The following is a 20,987-nucleotide window of genomic DNA, read 5'->3' on the forward strand; positions in this document are numbered from 1 at the left end:
GCTTCCATTAGAAAAGAAACTACAATTCCAGAAATCTACCGAAATACGTTTTTATTCTAGGTGGCCTCATGGGACCTGTGAGAATGATTTCATCTGGGCATGAACTGACAACCGATTACGATGAAAAAACGCTTCATGAATTGGGTTTCAAGGATATGCAGGTATTACCAGCATATAGATGGCACTCACTGAAAAAGATTTATATGTTGCTTTGGTCTAGCACAGCTGTTACAGGTAGTTGTGGTGGAAGGTCTGCATTTCTTTGGGAGCATCCTACAGTTTTCTGAAACTAGTTGTTTCAAGCTATCTGATACGTGCCCCAACTTAATGTTGTCCTCCTCTTGTCAGTCTTTAATAAATCATTTTTAAAACCTAATTGTCATTGTGCTAGCAGATGTGAAAACTCAGAGTGAAACAAAAATATCAGGTTTTTGCATTCATCAAAGAAAACTAGAGAGCAATGACAACAAAATCAAGTATCCACGTTTTGTCTGAATCGTTGAACTCATTTCCATAGTAGCAGTGACTCTCCCTCTCTTTTCCCGGGTTAAATCTGAAGCATTTTTAAACATTTATTTGTGATCTTCTATTTCGATTCAGAGTTCCCCCTAGAGTGATCTACCCATAAGTTTGCTGAAATTGCAGCATGGAAGAGCTTAATTTGATTTGTATACATATGAATGACATTGTGACTATTTGAGGGAGGTGGGACTGTAACAAAACTCACTAGCACATCCTCACATACATTCTTTCTATCTAAAGGAAAACTAAACTACTCTACACCTACAGGGATCTGCTAACATCTTTTCAGAAAGATTATTAGTGGCTGATACGCTTACATGTGCCACTCCTGGCTGTAAGTAATTGTGGCAGCCAGTCTGTGTTGACTCTTGCAGTTCTGAATCAGATGATCTGTTTGAGTGCATCTTCCATCAGTTCTTTTTGCTAAATGGATTGGGTTAATTCAAAAGCAAAACCAGTTTTTAATTTTATTTTTTTCTCATTAACATAGATAATTTTACAGAATTGCACTATGGCACAATCAGGTGTTTGCAGAACTCGGAGCAGCAGTAACATTCAGTCTGAATGGCTGGATGTGATCAATATTTGGAGGTGACAACTAGTCAGCAGGAGCAGTTTGCCTGAGAACGTTGTTATGCCAGTATAACAGATGTCTGCTTTTCCCACCGCGCTGCTATTTGTGTCACTGTGCCCTCGCTAGCATTCTTCAGTTCTTTGAGCCAGTTTATCTCATTTTTCCTCTGGATTAGTTTTTGTGCCATTTCATTTATATACTGAGAAGTCAGTCCAGCATTAGAGTCTCCCCAGCCTGAACGGCAAAATAAGGGATGAGGGACAAGAAAACAGCAGTGTATGCAGATATGTCACGAATACTTGAAATTAAAGTAAACCCAAGCTTTAATTATGGTTGTTGCTCAAAATACTGCTCAGTAAAGACTTGATAACAAAAATATTGATATATCTTTAAGTTCTTCATTCTGACTCTGCTGAAAACATTCCATGGCTTTAGCATATGAATTTTTAAAATGGTCTCTCTCCTCCTTGTTGTTTCTCTCTGTTTCTAGATGGTGTTTGTATCCCTGGGCGCACCGAGGAGAGAACGGAAGGGTGAAGGTGTTCAGCTGCCGGCGTCTTGCCTGCCCCCTCCTCAGAAGGACAACATTCCAATGCTTTTACTCCTGCAAGAGCCTCATCTTACCACCCTTTTTGATTTATTGGAGATGCTCGCCTCTTTTAAGCCTCCTTCTGGAGAAGTGACTATGGAGGACTCTGAGGTAATTTAGAGTAATTTTATTAGAATAATTGCATTTAAGACCTATTTCATTGGATCTATTTTTCCTTACTAGCCTATTTTTTTGTGTACTCTATCCAATTGCAAGATATGTTTATTGTCTGTATATTCACATTTCAAGGATGGTGTAATCATTATAATGATTTTTCTGATTTTCTTAATAACATTGTTTAGATATATTTTAGGTGTTTTAAATATTGCAGAAGCTATGAAAAAGTAATTCTGAGGAAAGAATATTGTGTATTTAAATAGATATTGTACCTAATAATGGAAACTGGCTTGAAGAAAGGTTTGTAAAGGTTTTATTGCAAAAACTCAGGTTTTATGTCTTATATGCCATATTAGCTTGTGGAAAATTAAATACGCACTGGTATATTCAAGCCAGTAGTTTGTTTTTAAGTTTTATTTACACTTTAATATTTCAAAGTATGTGATCAACTGTAAAGATAATGGAATTATTCTGTCTGGTGGCAGAATATACAGAGAAGGCAGAGTTACTGAATGCTTACTTTGTCTCTGTCTACTCTGCCGGAGGCTGTCCTGAGGAGCCCCGTACCACTGAGGCCCCAGAGGAAGGCAGGACAATGGAGGGGTTTGCCTGGGTTGATGAGGACTGGGTTAGGGAGCAGTTAGGCAATCTGGACATCCCTAAATCCATGGGTCCGGATGGGATGCACCCGCGGGTGCTGAGGGAGCTGGCTGAGGTCATTGCTGGACTGCTCTCCATCATTTTTGCCACGTCTTGGGAAACTGGAGAGGTGCCTGAGGACTGGAGGAAAGCAAATGTCACTCCAATCTTCAAAAAGGACAAGGAGGAGGACCTGGGTAACTATAGACCGGTCAGCCTCACCTCCATCCCTGGGAAACTGATGGAACGACTTCTCCTTGGTGCCGTCTCAAGGCATATCAGGGATAAGAGGGTCATTAGGGGCAGTCAACATGGCTTCACCAAGGGGAAGTCGTGTTTGACCAACCTCATTGACTTTTGTGAGGACGTAACAAGAGGGATGGATGATGGCAGAGCGGTGGACGTGGTCTGCCTTGACTTGAGTAAAGCATTTGACACAGTCTCCCACAGCATCCTCACAGCTAAACTGAGGGAGTGTGGTCTGGATGATCGGGTAGTGAGGTGGACTGTGAACTGGCTGAAGGGAAGAAGCCAGAGAGTCGTGGTCAATGGGGCAGAGTCCAGTTGGAGGCCTGGATCTAGTGCAGTGCCTGAGGGGGCAGTACTGGGGCCTGTATTATTCAATATATTCATCAACGATTTGGATGAGGGAATAGAGTGTGCTATCAGCAAGTTTGCTGATGACACCAAGCTGGGGGGAGCGGCTGACACTGGAAGCTGTGCTGCCATCCAGCGAGACCTGGGCAGGCTGGAGAGCTGGCCGGGAAAAATGTAGTGAAATATAACAACGGCAAGTGTAGAGTCTTGTGCAAGTTCACCCTCATCTGGGTGTTCCTGCTCCAGCGAGGGGATTGCACTGAATGAGCTTTCGAGGTCACTTGCAATCCCTGACATTCTGTGATTCTGTGAATGTAGTTTCTTGCAGGTTCAGGGAGACTTCAATTATCAGGTGTATTTATGGTTTTACATTGGATAGGGGATAGCTTCTTAATTTAGAATAAATACATTTTTGGACTTTGAAATCCTATTTTCTCCAAGAAGTTCACAATAAGAATGGTTGTTTTGCGTTTTCTCAGAGTTCAAGGTGCGAAGAACTCCATCTCCATGCAGAAAACTTATCCAGACGTGTCTGGGAACTCTTAATGCTTCTGCCAACGTGCCCTAATATGTTGCAGGCATTCCAGAATATTTCAGATGAACAGGTGAAAAAAGAATGCTTGTTTTACATGTTTATCTTTATTATATAGTGTTTCAGTTGAATTTTCTCCAAATAGGAATGTTAAATAGAAAGTCTCTTAAGTAGGCTGAGACACAAGTAAACCTAATAATTCTTATGAAATTAAACAAAACAGAGATGTCAGCTTAGTTGCCAAAGTTTGTTTTTATATATTATTTTAAATCAGTTAATAAGTGAAGAGTAAGTACTAATTGCCACAGTCTTTTGGTTTGAATTGAACCAGCAATTTCTTCATTTGCAGCCTTGCTTTAACACTATGGCTGTTGTGATAGTGATCCTTTTGTACTCCCTTCTACACCTTCAAAACATGGGTACTTACCTGGTTGTTTTCTTGGCCTAGAGATAAACACTTTGCCTCTTTTAAAGCTGTTGAATTCGCTTATTAACAGTTTTCAGATATTATGCTTCTTTATGGTCACCCGCATCAAAATGTTAGTGGAAGTTATAATTTAGAGTATATAACTTTTGGCTTCCTCTACTGAAAAATTGTCTATACCTTTATCTTATAATAATGCTAGAGGTTTACCACTTTTTGTTGCTGAATGTACATTATTCAAATGGTTAATCATGTGTAGAAATATGCTTGAAATTGTCTAATTTCAAATAACAGATGAAATTAAAGCCAAATCATTTGTCCGTGTCACTTTAAAAATCCTCTCCTTGCATTTTTTATATAGATCAGCATTACATATAATTGCGTTAATTGTTTTCTGTCTTTTTTATCTTTGAAGGGTAATGATGGCTTTAGCTGGAAGGATCTTTTGCGAATAAAAAGTGCCCATAAGCTTCTGTACGCCCTGGAAATTATTGAAGCTTTGGGAAAGCCCAACAGGAGAATAAGACGTGAATCTACGGTAATAGCTTTTCCTGCACAGAATGCATGTTTTTCTCTCTAAACCAAAATACATATTGATGAGTTATTTTACACCATTTTAATTCTTTAACTGTTTTTACAATGAATTGTTCTTGTTTATCTTTAGGGTAGTTACAGCGATCTTTACCCAGACTCAGATGATTCAAGTGAGGATCAAATAGAAAATAGTAAAAACACGTGGAGCTGCAAGGTTTGATTTTCCTACAATATTCTGTGACACCTAATACAATTTTTCAAAAAAAAAGATACAAAATGAAAACCCATTCAAAACATGATCTATCTTGGAATTTTTTATCACAAATTTAGTATAACATTTTGAAGTTTTTCTGTGTTATCAGGCCTGATACTTAAAGATATTTCTGTATTTATTATTATAGATATTTAAATATATATGTATATAATTTTTTATTATTTCTGTATTTATTATTTATTCTGCTTTTTCTCACGTTGTTTCCATAATATATTTACAGTTTGTTGCTGCTGGAGGGCTCCAACAGTTACTAGAAATTTTCAATTCTGGAATCTTAGAGCCTAAAGAACAGGAATCGTGGACTGTGGTAGGTGTTTATTCACTATTTTTCTCCAGAATAACATAACTCTCATTTGTAAAGACTTTCAATTACTTTCAGCCTTTCTAATAGTTACTTTTCTGTAGCAAGTGAAATAAATGAATTCTGTAATTGAAACCACCAGTCTATGCAATAGCATATTTTTCTTGAATATTTTAGATTCCTGGAAGAATTTATTTTCTTAGGAAAAAAACCAACCAAACAAACCACATACTTCTGCTTTTTTCTATTTTAAAACCACCCTTTGTATTTTTCTGAGTATTTTTGGTTTAAATTTTGTCCAGTCATAAAGATCCCGGTTTGTAGAAGGTAAAACTGCAGATCATGAGAACATCTTAGGGAAACAAACCTGAGTTTCATCTTTAGGAATGATTGCAACTGCATTGATAATATTATCGCGTACCACACTTAAAATCCAAACTAGCCAAACTTTATTTTTTCCTTCTTTTCTACCTTTTTCTTGATATTTGGAAACTTTTATTATAGTCTGTTTTAAAAGCAGTAATTCTTAATTATCTTTACATCTGAAGAGGTCAAGAAATACCATTTCCCCTTGTTGGCATTGAGACAGAAGTTGCAGCATTGTGGCTATGGTGTTAATAAAGACACTTTTCAATAACGAACATGATTATTAGTTGTGCTTATATGTCTTTTTCATGATCATTCTGTTACTAGTTTGAGCTAAATTCTTATCGCAATGAAAACTTTTAAAATTAGAGTTAATTTTTGTCTTTTATTTTCAATTTGCTTAAAAATATTGAAATATCTCAAGCTCTGAGTCATATGTGCATAAAAAGAAGTCAATGAACGAGCATAGATATATATGTGTAAAACTGATGACAGTTACTGAAATGCTAAAAAGAAGGCAAGTATACATTTATTAAGTCTGTTTTTGTTAAATAATCTTCTTCTTTATTGCCTCTTGTGGTGGGGTTTTGCCAGTTAGGATTCTAGCTGTTTAACCTTTACACCTTACTTAAGCTTTTCATGTCAAATTCTATAACAAGTGTGGAATTATTTGTTAAATAAACCCCTGAAAAAGGAACATTTCGTTTTCTTCTTCACAGTGGCAGCTCGACTGTCTGGCTTGCTTGCTGAAGCTGATCTGCCAGTTTGCAGTGGATCCTTCGGATCTGGATTTAGCGTACCACGATGTCTTTGCCTGGTCTGGTGTGGCCGAGAGTCACAGGAAAAGAACGTGGCCAGGCAAATCGAGGAAAACCGCGAGCGACCACGCCAAGGGCCTCCACATACCTCGTTTAACAGAGGTAGGATATCAACCGCGTGTGCGTTTTGTGAGCTTTGGAATAATGACTCTGAAATGTGAGCTGCAGCCAAACTTCCCATTTGTCATTGTTATACACGGAAAAACTTCAACTCTTCTAGAGGTATCGGGTAAAACAGATCCCTAAATTGCCAAAGCTACTATGGTATAAGGAAATTATCAAATGTATTAAATGTTTTAACATTGCCTGTGTGTGAATGCTGCTACCGGTTTCTGTAACTGGTTTTGAATTTTTCATTGTCGATTGATGAATTTTGTTATTGAAGGGGATTTGCTATCTAAATATTTTTAAATACTTTCTTCAGACTTTGATTTGAAAATTCTATGTAGCCTGTCACGTTCTTCAAAAATGGATAATTTAAGTGAATGTATCAGAGATAGGCAAAACTTACATATCCAGCCTCATCCTCAACCTTGTTCTCTTCAGGCCTGAGATTTTTAAAAGGCAGTGAATAGTCTATGCTTAAAAAAAATAATGTTTTTACCAAAAGGATTGCATAAATGGTTGATTTTTCTATTCAGTTAAATTGTCTTTCTTAGAGAAATAAGATGAAATTTTAGCGTCTAGACTTAGTCAATGAAACACAGGCTTTTAGAGCTGCTTTAATAAAAACAATGTAAGTTTAACTATGGAGATGCCGTGATTTGTCTTTTGCTCTTCCTCTACACAGGTGGGTTTGTTTTAGATTCACACAGTGTATAATTTAAAAACAGATCAAAAAGCTTGTTGTTATATTAACTGTGTTTTTTTTTTCTTTTGACTTCAATTTTTAAAGGTGTTTCTTGTACTTGTCCAGGGAACCAGTTTGATTCAGCGACTTATGTCAGTTGCTTATACATATGACAACTTGGCACCTAGGTACAATATCTTTTTATTTTTGTAATAAAGCTAATTGAGTGTGCACATTTTCATCACTGCTTTAAATAAAGTAAATAGCTCTTTCACTTGTAGTCCCCATTAACACCCAGATCGGAAACTGAAGTCTATGGGCACTAGACTTGCTTTTCTTAGTCACCTCTCCCACCCTTAGAGATGAGTGAGAAAGAGGACAGTGGCAAAAATTCTCTATGGTCAGGGTATAAAACACGGAGTAACAAAAGAGACGTGGTATGCGCTCAGAAATTCTCATGCCAAAACTATTTCTTTGTTCTGCTTGTAGCAATTAGTCTTCTCAATTTCAAGGCCGTGTAAAGGAGAAATTAAATTTGAGCTGCTTAGTCATCTGACAGTTTTAACGTGTTTTTTCCCAGCCATTACCTTATTACTGCTGAAATTACCCTTATTTTAGTGAGTGTGCAGGTACCGAAGGCAAAATTTTACCTTCAGAAATGGGCTGCTAGAGATTCTTGTCCTTTTTGCCTTTTGTCCTGAGAAAAGCAATTCTATGTAAGACTTTGTCCTGATGGAACGGGACTGGTGGTGGGGACGTCAGGGGGTTTGCTGCATTTCGTGTTGTAAAATTCCCTGATTCCAGGAAAAGTTTTACCAAGTTCCAAGTGTGTTTTACCATATTTTTTAAAGACTGTTAGGGTCACTCAGAGCATTTCCAGTCAAGTCTACAAGTGTGCCTGATTTTAACCTCTAGCCAAGTTGCAGGAATAATTTTCAATATATACAGTGTGGTTTTGCTTTCTTAACCTTTCCTTGTAATTTATAAAAATGTAAGTAAAGAAATGCAAACATTTAAAATGTGTCTAAAGTTGGCAGATGTTTGTTCAAAGCGCAGTTCTCCATGAAGAATTGCAGCTTTCTGCTGTACAGGCCAGTTCTTAGTTCTGTTTCACAGCTTCTCTTTTTTGGATAAACTAAAGGGGTTGTGGATATTTTTGCTTGACTTTTAGTCTTGTAGTCAAAAAAGCTTTAAGGGGATGCTTGAGGATTTTAATATTTCTATTATTGTTGCTCATTTTGAATGCTGCAAGAAATAACACCTTTTAAGATTAAAATGTTAGTTTTCTTAGTGGCTACTTAAGAGTAACTGTGTTGTTACCTGTGTGTATTTGTAAGTGATAATCTGTTACATTCTGTGATGAAGTTCAAGTGGCTTTATCTTCTTCCTGTTCAGGGTGTTGAAAGCTCAGTCTGATCACAGATCAAGACATGAAGGTTAGTGCTGTATGTTATGAACTAATAGTAATGAAAACATATTGAAGATACCAAACTATGTATTTGTTTGATTCCAGCATTAGAATGCGATAAAATTGTTTCCCTTGGTAGTGCTAGGGCTGTTATAATCTAGGTGGGAATACACGGAGAGGCTTTATTCTATGGGAATTGTTTTATATGAATTGAAATTTTGGACTGTAGCCATGTCTTCATCTCCAGAGGAGCTGGTTTTGGTAGGCAAAACAGCTTTATTTGTAACCCTCAAAGACCAGCATATATAACGCCATAATAGAGGCACCAATAGTCACCTTTATTCTGGTTTACAGAAATAATTCTGAGCCCAGAATTTCGTGGAGCTCCCCAATCTGTCCCTCTTGGTCTCAGTGACCTGTGTGAGATTAAGTCTGTATCAAATTGTCAAAAGTACAGCACAGGTGTGCACTTTGTTCTCCCCTGCAGACATTAATGTCTGTGAACTTGAATTCTGAGTAAATACCGTGTATCACCTGGTTACTTTTAGCTGTTAAGAAGAAAGGAACAGATACACTAGTTACTCCAGGGAAATGTTTATGTGAAGACATGATGCCACCCATTAGCAAAGTAGAGATGAAGGAAAGGATTGTGCCCCAGATTGGTAATACTTAGAGTAATCTAATTTAATTGTCCTTAGTAGTACGGTGGTCAGTATTTAGCAACATATGGATAACATTCAGAGTTTCAGGAATATCTTACATGCCAGTAAGGATTTAGTCTCGCACATAGTATGACTGAAATAAATGTCATGTGCTAGAACTATGCAACTCTCAACCTGAAAAGTTGTTAGTTACAGCGTGATTGACTCTCTCCTCCTTTCCTTTCAGTCACTCACTACTCCATGTGGCTCCTGGTGAGTTGGGCTCATTGCTGTTCCCTGGCCAAATCCAGCCTGGCGGACAGTGACCATTTGCAAGACTGGCTAAAGAAACTCACCCTGCTTATTCCAGAGGTACATTAAAGGAGATTATTGCATCGCTAATTACTGCATAATATACAACGAGATTAACTTTGGTTTCAAGCTGCCATTAAATTCAAGACATGTTGTTTCCTGCTAAAAGTAGGCAGGATCTGACTCAGTTACTTACAATCCCGTTTAAGAAATAATAATTTATATTTAAAATATGATGCAAGATGGCTCATTGGTGGTTGATTGCAAACCAGTTTATAAACTCTTGTCTTTCTTCTTTTTTTGAAGGTAATTTTTTCATTGTAATTTGTTTGAACTTTGTGGGTGATGCCCTCTAATGTGGATTAGTGTAAATATACTGTCACCCATTACATTATTTTTTCAGCTCTACTTCTTGTCATAAGATGAGGTGAATGAGAGCGGATATAAAATTGTTCCTCATTACTGAAACTTTAAGTGATTTTTTCTGATGTATGAAAAACTTGAAAATTGCATAAAAATACCCATAATACAACTTTTCATATTTATTAGTGATAGTTTGTTGCTTTATTACTCAACCATGGAAAAAGCTTACGTGCTGACTCCTTTTAAAACCCTGGAAAAAAAGAGTGCAAACTGGATTAGAGAGAGTCTGTGGATATTTTTGTTAAGAAAACAATAAAAGAAAGAAGAAAATATGTCTTCTAGTGAAATTAAAACAAATAACCCTATAGTTAAAATGAGTAAATGTAGGTTCCAGGATCACATAGATTTCCCTAGTTTGCCTAGACGAGATATTTTCTATTTTAGTAACTGGCTGTAATTTTTACTGTAGAAAATACGTAACTCAAGAGACAAATGGCACAGACAGATCAGCTTTTATGTCTGAACAGTGTCATTTGCATTTTTCTGTAAGTAAATGTACGTTATTTGTAGTGTGTGTTTTCAGAAAGACATATTTTATCTTGATAACCTGATAGATGTTTTCAGAGGAACTTAATTATGTACATATGAAAGAAAAGTCATCAAAAGAGAAAAAATCTTCTGAATCATGCATGTAATAATTAATTGTTTTATTTTTCATGCAGACTGCCGTTCGCCATGAGTCTTGCAATGGTTTGTACAAGTTATCTCTCTCTGGTCTGGATGGGGGAGACTCAATTAATCGATCCTTTCTGCTGCTGGCTGCATCAACGTTATTAAAATTTCTTCCTGATGCTCAAGCTCTGAAACCAATCCGGGTAAGAATTTAAGGAATTGATAGGACATATGATCATTATGTCTGAGTGAGCGCTTGGAAGGACTTGTATGGCAGTGAAGTGGGCACCTGGATTTTGGGTCTGTCAGGCCGTTATTCTTGTGACCCTGAGCAGGTTTTGATTTCAGGTGAGAGCGGTACTTTCAGTCTAAGTCTGCTTTCATTTTCAGCTCTGTTGATATTAAAAAGAAAAAGTTAAATTAAAAGAATCTACAGAATATTTTGCATTATTTGACTCATTTTCAGAAGAGTTTAGAGTTGTGCTAACGTTGAATTCAGCTCAAGTTTCTTATGTTTCTTCTAGTGAACATTTCTTGCAATTTGCAGTGGGTAGGATGGAGTCAATACTATTCTGAAGTTTTTTTAATGTCACCCTGACCATATTGCAAGAAAATTAATAAGTATTTCAGAAGAAAAATAGAACATGCACTGTTAGCATTGTAAAATACATTGGCTTTTCTTAAATAGGGGCTTGAACAAAGTAATATCTTTGTAACAGTTACTGTGTTTACTATGTTTTTTTAAGACACAGTTATTTTGTCTGATGTACTTCAGAACAAAAGCAATTTCTTTTCACAGATAGAGGATTATGAAGAAGAAACAGTGCTGCGACCAGGCTGTAAGGAATATTTTTGGCTGCTGTGCAAACTGATTGATAACATACATGTCAAAGATGCAAGTCAGGTTTGTTTTGCTTTGCATTCATAGGCACGTTGGCTTTTTTACTTTTGGGTTTTCGGACCGTTTTTACTTCCGGAATAGACATTTTTATTTAAGAGATTGTGAGCTGCTGTGAACAGCTCTTGGATCATTCCCATCTCCCAGCTTTTCCTACTCTCCGAAATGTATTTATTAGCTTCAGGTACTAAACCTCTCGAGTCAAGAATAGGGAATGGGTATGATACACAAAGAAGGTGAACTTAGGTGAAGGTCACAGACATCAGGAATGCCGTAACTGAGAGATTCACTGTTAATAATTTCAATGCGGTCTAAGGAGGACTTAATCAAGTATTTGACTGAAGCTAAAAGGGGAGAATATTTCAGTTAACAGCCACTTAGCACAGGTTAGAGAATTTATTCACAACTTTTGAAACATCTCTGAAGGGTTAAAATTACCTTGTGGGCAAACTCTGCAACTGCTTATACTGGCTGGTGGCCCTACAGAAATATACTTCATTTGAACAGTACAGCATTAATTTTAAAAAACAGTTTCATCTCATTTATAAAAATGTATTAAAATATTGCTTCAAGCATGTTTGAAAGTTGAGTTTTAATTGTCCCTATTTTTCTGTGTGCAATAACAAAATTTCATCCAAAAGCATAACCAGAGTTTCAGGCTAGGCTTATAAATTGTAATTCGCAAGGAACATAATCATTTTCCATTTATATTCCATTTTCTTTATTCTTAATCAGACGACACTGCTTGATTTAGATGCACTGGCAAGACATCTTGCTGACTGCATTCGGAGGTGAGCTTTGCTAATTAATTTCACTTGTTAAGTTGCATTAGATTTATTGTTAGTGGGACAGAGTTCTAACATTTCTTTTGTATATATTTGTATATATAGCAGAGAAATCCTTGACCATCAAGATGGTAATATAGAAGATGATGGACTTACGGGACTACTTCGTCTTGCAACAAGCGTTATTAAGCACAAACCACCCTTTAAATTTTCTCGTGAAGGCCAGGTAAGAAAAGGGCACTGAAAGACCGCAAAGAGATCAAAATTGTGTCATCTCTTGTTACTCTACTTTCCTCATTTCACCTTTTTTCCACCATTTTACCATCCTTAGTAGTCCTTACCATCCAGTAGTCCTAATGGTGTCCACATTTTGTGCCACCTAACGTGAGGTTACATTGCTGACAGTGTTGTAAAACATTACTACTATGTAATTATCCTGGAAGAAGTGTATTTTAGGTATAGAGAGCTTGCAGAATAAATTGTAGCAAGAATTTGATTCTCAGAGTACAGTGTGGAGGGTGATGTAGAAATTAAAACAGAAGAGCTGTGCAAAGATCAGATTTCTGTAGCTTGGCCATATGAAAAGGGTAAGAAGATGACGAAAGGGAAGCTTAAGTAGAGAGGAGCAATACTCCACAGAATCCTGAAGTATGTTGCATGTATATAGTATATCCTTATATATTTGATTTGAAGAGTGGAGGAAAGTCAAAAGAGCAGTATCCACAACAAACTCCTCAAATTAAATTACCAGTCATGAATCAAGCATAGTTTGGCATTCTTTTTCAGTGAACATGTTTCTCTTTAGGCTTTTAATATGTTGACATTGGACTTGACGTAGTATAAAGTAAATTGTTGAAATTGAATTAATTCAGAATTTAGAAAAAGTCAGAAAGTTCTGTAAATGATAGAGGTCTAGAAAGTATAGGAGTTTCTGGGAAGTAGTTAATAAATGACTGTTGTCTTTTAAGAATGTGCTGATTGAACTGTTTTACAGGAGTTTCTGAGAGACATCTTCAATCTCCTGTTCTTGCTGCCAAGTTTGAAAGACAGACAACAACCAAAGTGCAAGTCCCATTCTTCGAGAGCTGCTGCTTATGACTTGTTGGTAGAAATGGTAAAGGGATCCGTGGAAAACTACAGGCTGCTCCACAACTGGGTCATGGCACAACATATGCAGTGTAAGAACCTTTATTCATCTATAGCTTTGGAGTATTTTGTGGAAAACGAGTCCATTGCATTTGCTGTTCATTTGGAGTTTGTTTTGAATTTCCGTATTTATAAAGATCAGTACAGAAATCACAGAATTTTGGTTTCCTCCTGAAATACACCTGCGTTTAATGACTCTCTCAAGTGTCTGCATTTAATGACACACTAAACACAATGATCTCTTAAGAGTGCATAGGTAGAAACAGGGAAATTCAGTGATGACACAGAATATTTTTAGATTCAAACAGAATAGTCCCAGTTTCCAAAGGTAGTGATGAAGTAAGATGTTGTTACCACTAACACTGCTCTTAAAAATTCAGCTTTGTAGCTCTGCTTCTTATCCACCATCACTTGTGGCAGTGTCACAGAGCAGATACAGGCATCTTTTGATGAGTGGATTTAATCCTATGCGTCATTTTCAGATCATCTGTTCTTAAATACGGGTTATTTAAAGTATGCGGTCCTACTAAATGACACTGACACATAGATAACATTGTTAGAGTGGATTTCCATGTTTTGTTGGCTTGTGCTGGATATTAATTTCTGTTTTCCCTTTCACATGAAGAAATGTGGTATGTTTATACATTAATCAAAGTATAGGAACCACACTGGGGTACTGTAGATGTATTGGCTATTAACAGCACTGTCATGTTTTCAGAGTCTCTAATATCTTTGTATTTGACTAATACAATTCTGTTATGCGTCTTGGCTTTCATGCTTCCTGCGTTTTGGAAAAACAGTTCCTACATATAATGTGTAAATTACCAAAATTTGAAGCTAGTTAATATTTTATCTTTGATTTGCAAATTCTCATTATGCATTTTTAGCTTGATAGATTTCCTTTCACATGCCCAGTTTAAATTCCTGTAACCTGAGGATCTGTAATTTATTGTAATACATGGAATTGATTTAGTGCCTTACAATTCAGGAAGCAAAAGAGAAATCTGATGGTAATAATGTTTTGTGCTCTGTACTCATATGCCTGGGGCCTTCTAAAAAAACCTCCAAAGTCTCCTATGTTCAGGGAGAATATTATGAAGAATACAGTTTATGAGAATATGAGATATTTCTGTTTGTTCTAAGCACATCTTCTACTGCTGAGGTTGTCTCTATCTCTCCAGGTGCAGTTGTTCATTTTCTACAGTTAGTATTTTTCTCACTCCAAATCCCAGTAATTCCTAAATGCTGAAGTTCTGTGCAACATTTACCACAGTCGTTACTTTCTTCCGAATACTTTTCTCTAGATTGTTTGTTTCTTCCCCAGTTCTCCAGAGCCATCTGCTCTGTGCTCTTACTCCATATTCAGTATATCTCAGTTTCATTCATGTTAATTTTATTACAACTGGCAGGGTGCCATTATCTCTTCCTGAGGAGCAACTGACACAGGACTTCTGATATCTCAGTTGTTTAAAGTCTTGTTGTTCCATTGATATGATCCAAAGCTGCTTAAAACCGGATTTTTCCACTTTGCTCGTCTCTATAATTTTATTAGTCTTTAGAAATCTGAGTCTCAGGCCTGTCTCTCTGGTCTCCTTAAGAGAAACATTAAGGAAAATATAATCAATTTGCATCCTGTCTTTGGTTTTAACATTTTAGCTTTGTGGGACATTGGAGCAATTTTCGATCCTGCCCACTGGTACCGTTCTTGTCCTCTAGTCTCACCTCATTTTTTTCTCATGCTCCTGACTAATCGAAGCCAGGACACCATTAAATGGCTTTAATTTAATGCAGCAAAGTAAAGTAGCATTTTCAAACTGAAAACATCTTATTAAAGGAGAATGGGACAAAAAAAAGTGCTAATTAAAAATGATGTTACTGAAACTCTATTCTATCAGTCAGATTGAAATGTGCAACCATATACTGTTCTTCAGACTCGTGTAAATAATGTAAAGTAGTTGTAGTAAGGTTTTAACTTCAGCAGCATTTTTCGTTGAAGCTTCCAGAGCCGTAGCTCCCTTCACCAATGGATGGGAGAGTGACTTGCGTGGGTTTTTTTCTGCTTCACGGATCCAGTGGTTTGAATTGCAGACACAGGGCTGCCTTCCTGCATTTTCAGCGATGGATAACGTAGGAAATGAAGCGCTGAGCAGCTGCTGCCAGCTGACTTTTCTCAACAGGGAGGGCTAAGAATTAATGCAGACTGATATAACTGAAGAGGGGATTGTTCAGAAAATTTCTTGCAGTGGTTTGAAGTTTTGCTTTCTTTAAAGACCGAGACTAATAAAGATATTCGGTTCAAAGGAGGGAAACAAGACCACCTGCTTTGCTGTCTGGGAAGTTTGAGATAGCATCTGATGTTATGTTTGGAACAGAAGCATGATCAGAAGGTGGAATATAGAGAAATGCACGGTCATTTGACGAGGAGAAAATTGAGTTTTATTTTGCTTAGAATAGAATGTGAATATTGCAAGTTTGGTTACAAGTTTCCTTATCTCTTCCTGAGAAAAGGCTGATTTCTGTAATGACAGTGAGGAATAAGGAAGGTAGACATAAATGAGGTTTGAATTTACCTTTCTAGTTCAGATCCATATGGAAGAAGGAAAGCTTTTATTATGCTAACGAGGACAGTGTCTTAAAAATCCCAGGGTGGAGAAAACAGGATCTTCCTGAGAAATTCCTTGTCAAATTTCTGAAAGCCCTTTGTCAGGTTGAAGTAGGAGGAAGATACTCCCAACTCCTGTCATGAAGTATAAAGAAGTCATCTGATTTCTTTATAATTACAACTTGATGAGCTGTAAGCAGAGTGATAGATGCTGCGTCCTTACATCAGAAGGGGTGAATGAAGATGTTGCAATTTAAGGATTTCAGTTAAGGGAGGGCATTTTCTATTATTCTGCTGTACTAATTACTCTGTTTAGGAGGTTAAATATGGAGGAGAGCTTTGTTTCAACTGGCCGATCAGCCCAATGTAACCAGGTAACGTCAGGTCACGCTACGGAGATTTGCTGAAACAGTAGAATTAAAGCTCTTTCCTTCCCTACTTGAAGCTGCAGGGCTCAGAGTTGTTTTGATGCCAATGCCAAACTGAAGATTACAACAATTATTTGTTGTGCAAGCGAACATCTTGTGGGTCCGGTCTCTGAAAATGTGAGGATCTGTTCAGAGAATGCCAAATAGTTTCCTGAATTTATAGCTGGTAGTATGAATTGAGAAGAATACTTAATGAGCCTTTAATCTTTGACAAAATAATTAAGGATTTAAAATCTAAATCTTGAAACCACATAGGTTTTCCAATCCAGACTACATTTTTGCCTTTTTTTTTCCTATATATCTGAACATATACCTCAACAGAGGTGCTGAATTATTTGTAGGACACTGCACCTTTTTGGAGAAAGGTGTCCTGGGGGATGAATAACAAAGCTCGGTGCCTTACAGGTTTTTGTGTCAAACTTCTCGCGTACCAAGGAACATAGGCTGCAGTGAATTTCTTTGGACACTGGATTAGTTCCTCTGTAATTTAGTGCTTGTGTCATCTAGTTGCCTTTGCAGCTCAACTGATTAATTCTCCATTCCATTCTCCCGCATGGGATGCTGGAAAGAGAAGCCTGTCGCTGTCTAGAATCAGTACTGATCGCTTACAAATGGGTCGTCTGATCCGGTTACCATCTTCTTGAATGGCATACGAGGAGAACTTTCCCATTCTTCCCGTTTCTTGGCAGCCATACTGGGATAAGGCTTATTAAGAAGAGTCTGTCAGACTTGCTTGTCTTGTCTAGTGCCATGTTGAGTGAGAAATAGATTGCTACATCTGGTGTGAAATATAGAGGAGCACAAAACTTACAGGAAAATAAAATGGCTTTTCAATCTGATTGCCTTGGCAATTCACTTCTCCCTTACCCCTGCAGATTTCTTTGGTATATATGGCTTTGAAGTGCAATAAAAAACATTCTTTCTCTCCCTATAAAAAATATTCCTGAGTTTATTCAAGTTTCTGTATAGCCAACTACTTTATTTCACTGCATTTTAGTGTCTTACCTCTAATAAGAATCCATCCATCTCTTGAACTGTTCCAAAGATCTTTTGCTAGCCTGGCATCCGTTATAGTAGATGCTATTCAGAAACAATTCTGAGAAGAAGGGTCTTGCTTTATGTCTGGTTATTTGTCACTCCAGATCTATGGGGTTTATGTGAAGGGAAGGCTCCCCAACTTGAGTCTGTGTGTTTCAGTCTGACATAGGACTGCGTATCAATGGGTAGGAGAAATTAGAAGTCATTTTTGTGCTGGGGGAGTGACTGGTGTACATTTGGGAGCTTGTAAGTGCTGTGGTTTGTCAGTTGTAAGTATGTTCTCAGTGGTTTAGGCAGTGCAGGTGTTGTGAGAGAACCGTGGTTGGGTCATATTATAAAAATACCCTTTCTTATGCATTGAAAATGCATGCCAGCCTGTGTTTAGAATGTATAGGTGCTCTTGATGATGAATAAATGGTTTTACCCAACTTCAGTTTAAAGGTAGAGGCTAGAAGACCGTTACTATGTATAATAGTACCGCTAGAACAAGTGCAAGAAATTAGGTTTGACATGAATGTTATGAAGTGATTTTCCTGAGGTACCTATCATGCATTTTCTTAAAGATCAGATACAGTCTGGCTCCTACCTCTAAATGTAGAATGCATAAACACAATGTGTTTTATCAATGTAAGCATAAAACTTTTAATTGTATTTATGTCTTTGTAAATTGTACTTTGAATTCTCTATAATTTTTTCCAGCCTCTCATGCACCTTACAAGTGGGATTATTGGCCACATGATGATGTTCGCGCTGAATGTAGATTTGTGGGTTTAACTAATCTTGGAGCAACGTGTTACTTGGCATCCACTATTCAGCAGCTGTACATGATACCGGAGGCCAGACAGGCGATCTTTACTGCAAAGGTGTGCTTGGGGTCTTCTGTTCCTTCTGTGGAGTTGGGTAAAAGTGCAAATGCTGATAAATTATAGCCGTACTTTTAGGACTTCTTTATTGATAATTTCTTCAGGGCTTTAGTTTGCTTTTTATTGGGTTGGATTCTTTTGCTGATATCTGAAGTTAAGAGATTTTTAAAAAACACTTATTTGTAGCGCAGTAGGTTCTTAAGGTGGCATTGTAATAAAATGTTTTCAAACTCATCTTTCTGTTGCTCTCAGCTATATTTATTCAAGTTTGCTTTGGTGTGGATTGTATGTTTTCTTAATTCATAATTTGTCATTTTGTGACAATAAATGTCATTCTACTTGAATTTTTATATAAAAGCATGTATCTCATGCTACTAGAAATACAGCAAGTCCTGTAAATTATTAAATATTTATTAACTTACAGAAATATTATAATGTTGCGTCTAGCCATTTATTGTAAAAGAGGAAGCTTCATTTTGGTCCTTGACATCACCAGGGCATATATAATGTCTGAAACACCCTAATGGGCAGTGACCTCGTCATTTTTAGTTATCATTAGGTTCCTGGTAGTTGTCACTTTATCTAGAAATAGCCTTTTATAAATAAAAAAAGTAAAATAAAAGAGGGAAGCTACTGGTCTGCACATGAAATGCATTACAGAGAGGGTTGATCAGAGCTACTGCAACATCTATGAAGTGAAATAAATTACCCCAAAATTACTGCAGTCTCTTGTAATACTTTCCCAAAATCTCCTACCTGCACTAAATTTTTAGTAAATAGATCTACTTTTTGGCTTCGGATTAATGTTGACAAGCAAAAAAAATGAGTAGGTAGTGTATGCATGTTAGATAGTGTACCGTATTTTACACAATCATTTTTCTTAATTGTTGATATCAAAGTGGGTTTTTATTTAAAAATATCACTTCATCTTTTTAAGGGCTGTTTTTGGGAAGTCATAAGCAAAAAGATAAAGTCATCTTTTATTAATTTCTTTTAGTATTCAGAAGATATGAAACACAAGACCACTCTACTAGAACTCCAGAAAATGTTTACGTACTTAATGGTAGGTACAAAAGAGGATATTTTATTAAGTATCCTATTTTTTCCTTGTAATTATTATTCCATATCTAAATTCTTGGTAGCTTAAGTCCATTGTGCCTATGTTTTTAAATTAATGTCTTAACTGGAATAGTTTTTACCCACCTGAAAGCCATTATTCATATTCAATCAGTTAAGCAAATGCTGGCATAATGGTTTTCATGACGAGACAGCGTAAATCAGTGTAAATCCTAATCTAACATAGGGTTTCATATTGGACACCAACTCTAATGAGCAAGCACCAGCTCTTAAACTTTAGTGATTGTTCACTGAATTTACCCCAGTTTCCCTGACAATAAAATATATTATTTTCATTACTGTAATATTTGAAAGGTTAATCTGTTGAAATAAAGGATTAAACAGTAAGTAAAAATTCTGAAATTCCAGAACCAAACAAAATTGAGGCCTCAAAGAAATACTTTATTTTAAAAAGGTAATATTTACAGGAAGCACTGTCTTGCCAAATACCCTTGAAAGAAAACAGTGTGTATATCGTTCATAAGAACAAAGTTCCTTCTTCTGGAAATCAGTTCTGCATTCCCAGTGTGCAGGGCAGTGGGATGGGGGATGGATTCTGAAGAATTGCTTTATACTGCAAATCCTTGTCTCTGAACACAGCTCAGAACTAGAACAGCTTTATGCCATCGAGAAGTCTGAATGGGAATTGAGTACTTGTCAAGATTTAATTTAGTAGAAATACATCAACACAGGTTGATGTTCCTTACGTTTGTACCTGACTAGATACACAGAGACTGGATGTGTCGTGTCTCCAGCCAAGTTCTTTTAATGATTCATTTTATTAAGTATTATTTAGTAATATTTTACTAATTATATTATAATAATGAATATCATAGTAATGGTAATGTTACTTAAAAACTGCTTTACCTTTCATGAGTAGCATTTAAGCACTGCTGCCTAATAGGCATATGGAGATAGTGTATGTAACAGTATGTCCTTTGTGTATATATCTTCAATATATCAGTTTAAGTTCAAAATGTAAGGTTTTGTGTTGATTTCTTTTGCTTGGTATTTTTTTTTTACCTACAGGAAAGTGAATGTAAGGCATACAATCCACGGCCTTTCTGTAAAACCTATACCATGGATAAACAGCCACTGAACACTGGAGAGCAGAAGGATATGACTGAATTCTTCACTGACCTAATAACAAAAATAGAAGAAATGTCTCCAGAACTGGTGAGTTATTAAGGGGCAGCAACAGAGAGCTTGAAATCTTACGGATTTACTCCAATTTTCTTGACAGAATTTATTAATTCATTCACAGAAAAATACAGTGAAAAGTTTGTTTGGAGGTGTAATCACAAACAATGTTGTTTCTTTGGTGAGTATTCTTTCCTTATCCTTATCTTTTAAAGATTTTTATATTCTCTTTAAGTTCTCAAAACCAGTTATTTCATTGCTTTTCTCTTTCGTCGCTGTGATTTAGGACTGTGAGCATGTAAGTCAGACTGCTGAAGAGTTCTATACAGTAAGATGCCAGGTGGCAGATATGAAGAATATTTATGTAAGTAATGCCAGGCTGAGATGTGCAGCATTGATCACAGCTCTAAATGAGTGCAGTCAAGTGTTAGAGGCTGCGCCATACGCTGCTGAATGCATTGATGCTTTCTGAGCCCGTACTCTAGCTTTGCTGTATTT

The 20,987-nt window shown here is 36.7% G+C and overlaps 1 protein-coding gene across 1 annotated transcript in view; it reads left to right on the forward strand.

Moving 5' to 3' along the window:
• Positions 1 to 20,987, forward strand: part of USP34 (ubiquitin specific peptidase 34) — a 122,672-nt gene that overhangs the window by 67,159 nt on the left and 34,526 nt on the right. Inside the window, exons 29-48 of the mRNA XM_080341322.1 lie at positions 61 to 161; positions 1,587 to 1,796; positions 3,518 to 3,643; positions 4,410 to 4,532; positions 4,659 to 4,742; positions 5,023 to 5,109; positions 6,189 to 6,389; positions 7,183 to 7,265; positions 8,473 to 8,513; positions 9,374 to 9,498; positions 10,524 to 10,676; positions 11,273 to 11,377; positions 12,107 to 12,162; positions 12,262 to 12,382; positions 13,151 to 13,334; positions 18,070 to 18,233; positions 19,231 to 19,296; positions 20,379 to 20,525; positions 20,614 to 20,670; positions 20,776 to 20,853. Coding sequence (XP_080197448.1) covers positions 61 to 161; positions 1,587 to 1,796; positions 3,518 to 3,643; positions 4,410 to 4,532; positions 4,659 to 4,742; positions 5,023 to 5,109; positions 6,189 to 6,389; positions 7,183 to 7,265; positions 8,473 to 8,513; positions 9,374 to 9,498; positions 10,524 to 10,676; positions 11,273 to 11,377; positions 12,107 to 12,162; positions 12,262 to 12,382; positions 13,151 to 13,334; positions 18,070 to 18,233; positions 19,231 to 19,296; positions 20,379 to 20,525; positions 20,614 to 20,670; positions 20,776 to 20,853 — 2,312 coding nt within the window. The remainder of the gene's footprint in view (positions 1 to 60; positions 162 to 1,586; positions 1,797 to 3,517; positions 3,644 to 4,409; positions 4,533 to 4,658; positions 4,743 to 5,022; positions 5,110 to 6,188; positions 6,390 to 7,182; positions 7,266 to 8,472; positions 8,514 to 9,373; positions 9,499 to 10,523; positions 10,677 to 11,272; positions 11,378 to 12,106; positions 12,163 to 12,261; positions 12,383 to 13,150; positions 13,335 to 18,069; positions 18,234 to 19,230; positions 19,297 to 20,378; positions 20,526 to 20,613; positions 20,671 to 20,775; positions 20,854 to 20,987) is intronic.

Source organism: Nesoenas mayeri (genome assembly GCF_963082525.1).
Source record: "Nesoenas mayeri genome assembly, chromosome: 3".
NCBI lineage: Eukaryota > Metazoa > Chordata > Aves > Columbiformes > Columbidae > Nesoenas > Nesoenas mayeri.